Source organism: Bombus impatiens, unplaced genomic scaffold, assembly GCF_000188095.3.
Source record: "Bombus impatiens unplaced genomic scaffold, BIMP_2.2 scf_0121, whole genome shotgun sequence".
NCBI lineage: Eukaryota > Metazoa > Arthropoda > Insecta > Hymenoptera > Apidae > Bombus > Bombus impatiens.
Window position 1 is genome coordinate 62,096 of NT_176540.1, and position 3,682 is coordinate 65,777.

The following is a 3,682-nucleotide window of genomic DNA, read 5'->3' on the forward strand; positions in this document are numbered from 1 at the left end:
CGGCGTACCCTTCGACCTGAACAAGTATTTTCATATAGCGTTTCTCAAATGCTACGTTCTCTCAATATAGATATAGATATACATATATATATAATCCAATAAAATTTCTTCATTTCGAACCTATGAATTTCTTATTTTAGCAAACGCTGTTATAGAGTACATTACAGATTTGGGCAAGATTTCTTTGCAACGAAGATGGAGAAAAACGATTTTAAATAATGAGTACACTGTGGATATTTACTGAGGTCCCATTGAAACTACTGATACAGATTTCATCGACACTGCTTTTACCAATGACAATTCACCGGCACCAGACTTGCTTGACAACCGCTTTGACCAACAACAGGTTTAATCGACGACAGCGTTAACCGACAACAACAATGATCGACACAGAGTTTAACCAATTGTTTACAGCAAGCTACGATCTAGCTTTGTCCTAGCTACCTAGAGAGTATGTATCTCGGTCACGGTTAGTACTGTCGTTGATCAAGTGCCTGGTATCGTTCAAGTCTGGTGTCGATCAAATGCCTGGTATCTATCAAGAGCCTGGTATCGATCAAGTCTGGTGTCGATCAAGAGCCTGGTATCGTTCAAGTCTGGTGTCAGTCAAATGTTTGGTATCGATCAAGTCTGGTGTCGATCAGTGCCTCGTATCGGCTAAGAGTCTGACATTAATCAGGTGTCTGCTGTGGATGAAGTATTTGTTGTCGATCAAATGTCTACAGTCGATCAACTGTCTGATGTCGATCAAGTGTCTGATGCCAGTGAATTATTGGCGTTCCAATGAAGTCATCGATACTGTTTTCACCAACAATAATTCACAGGTCATGGACTTGATCTACAACAACTTTGGCTGACAGTAACTTCAACCGATGACAGTATATATTAAGAACTGTCAATGATCGACACAGAACTTGATCAATTGCTTATAGCAAACTCGACTAAAATGCAAGTATTGTGTTAGTCTATTTTCTAGCTTTCTCGTACATCTGCGAAATGTATGATTGTATCGGTTAGTAAAGACAATTACGTTAATTATAGTATAAAAATCGGTTCTTTATTAACTAATACCATCACACAAGTGGCTAATGTTTTGGCAAAACCAGAATGCAGATTGGAACAATATTCTGAAGCAGAGCTTTTTAAGCTATAGGTTGAACAGAATTATGAGGCTATGACAATTTTTGTATCTGTCACATACCAGTGATTCTGTCATTAAAGGATCAAGGATTCATCTAATTATTAATCGACATAGATTTTAAAAAATCATTTAAATGAATTTTGGCTTGGAATTAGAACAGAACTTGCAACAATTTCTACAATATTTTTAAACACATTTATAACATTTTATGCTACGTGTTTATATATACGATTGTGAAATCAAAATTTCGATTAATCGTGAGAAACTTTGAAAATGCTCTGTTATATCAAATATTTGGCCAAGATTTAATTTTTTATCCAAAAATAAACAAGCATATTTATCAAGATTAAACAAACAAATTTAGTTTTGCCCTAATAAGTGCTACTGAGTGATAAAATCAGAAATATAACACGCATTGTTTAAAATTAAGCTTTTTTGATTTATTATCTATTAATTGCTTGTTTGTATATTTATTTTGTGCTACATTTTTACGTATACAGTTAGCGTCGCGTAAAATTTTCCCGGACGAAATGGAGCCACGAAAGAAAAAAGTCTAAAAAGCGCTGAGTTCGACCAAACTCGTACTTGGCTCGAGCTTGCAGTAAAAAACTGGTTATACTTTATGTCGACCATTGTTGTTATCGGTTAATACTTTCATGACAGTGGTTGTCAGTCAAAGTTATCGTTGCTCTGGCGTCAATAAAATCTGTGTCAGCGATTTCAATCGGATCCGATATTTACATATGCAAATTTTTATGTTATGAACACAACTAAAAAAACTAAGCAAAAATTTCACTAATTGAATATTCATGTATTTTTGACATGCGCATTCCGCATATTTTTGCACTTTTACATTTTTCGTAGCTGCGTAAAAATCACCAAAATAATGAGCTATTGTGTTGGCAACTAAGTGGTTGCGGATTTTGTCATTAGATGGTGTTGAAAAATCCGCAATCACTTAGTTGCCAACCTGATATTTCATCTACTTCATTATTTGCATCTTAGAAGCAACATAGGGGAAACAACTTTATTTTATGTTTAAATCAAATAAATAATTTTCGAGTAATTTTCTACCTTAGTTAAATTTCTCAGATAGAAGAAATAATTTGGATTCTAATATTAAATTAAAATATTATCTTTTGCATACAGTTGAGTTATGAACCGCATAATCGTGAATTATTTTATAACATAGTAATATTTAATCTCTGAAATGTATATATAATTATACAACATAAACATATAATTACAATTATCCTTCTATTATTAATATTTCTTTTATTATTTAGTTAAATTAATATTTAATATTAATTATTTATTAATTTTGCGTGACCTATGAGACAGCAAAAGCAGCATTTCTGACGCAGTTGACAATGTTGGATGAGAAATTATTTAAGACAATATTTCAAGAAACATTTATCCAAATACGAAGTATGGAATAAAATAAAAAAATGTTATTTGATAGTTAAACAACGAACTAAATTTTAAGATTCTTTTAAGGAAAATTATTTACTTGTTCGAATAAACTGGCGCATAATTATTTCAAAATAACATCTACTCAAATGTTTTATTTAAATAATGGCCAAGCCCGCGTAATGAATATTTAAAACTATCGAAAAACGCGGTACAAGAAGTAAAGGTAAATTGAAAATGTAGAAGGTAAATTTTTAATACGAGGCGTCATTTCCGTGAAACTGGAGTTTGAAATTTTTATAAGTACGCATAATGTATACACACGCGTTTCGCTCATTCCTATCTGCATAAATTCGAATAATCAGCAGCAAGTTATTCTACCTGCAGGAATAAGCGAGAAATGCGAAATAAAATGCTATCGTTTAATTTTCAAAATACAGGCGCATCATGAGAAATTACTCGGAACGCAAACAAACGAAAAGCTAAATGCAATATCGTTATCAATATAATACACATTGATAAATGAGACTAATTTTGAGATACGCTTACAAACAAATACAAATATTTATTTCGTAGAAAAGAAATACATCGTAAACAGAGAATTACGCTCATTTATACGGCACATAAAATTACGATATAAAATAATCGCGAAACAGATCGATCGATAATTTCCGCGTCTCAAACGTAACAATTCTAACCTCAATTTTGCTCTTTGATGACAGCCACGTTTATGAAATTCTTATTATACGAATACAATAAGAACTCATTTTTCTCGCGAAGATTGAGCCTCGTATTAAAATTGTCGTTTTACGTTTCCGGTTCGACAACTTTCAATCGCTTTGTGCCCCATATTTTGCTACGTCCTGTACATGAAACATTTGTAGGTTAGTCAACTACAGACTAGCTTTGCCAAATATGTATGTACACATATGGAAAGAAATTTGATTATATATTATAAGCATATTTTGATTATATATTTTATAAAAATATTTTGATTATATAAATTTTATTTGATTATATTTATATTGTTAATTAGTATTTCTATGGATATGAATTTATTAAAATAATATATAATATTATATTATATAATATTTATTATATAATATATTATAAATTATAATTTTTTAATTT

General features: G+C 31.2%; 1 protein-coding gene across 2 annotated transcripts in view; it reads right to left on the reverse strand.

Annotated features, from left to right (window-relative positions):
• LOC100744799 (zinc finger and BTB domain-containing protein 12-like) overlaps nt 1-3,682 on the reverse strand; it is a 71,554-nt gene that overhangs the window by 30,294 nt on the left and 37,578 nt on the right. For both annotated transcript variants that reach the window (XM_033318821.1, XM_024364993.2), the window contains one exon: nt 1-16. In XM_033318821.1, the coding sequence (XP_033174712.1) occupies nt 1-16 (16 nt within the window). The remainder of the gene's footprint in view (nt 17-3,682) is intronic.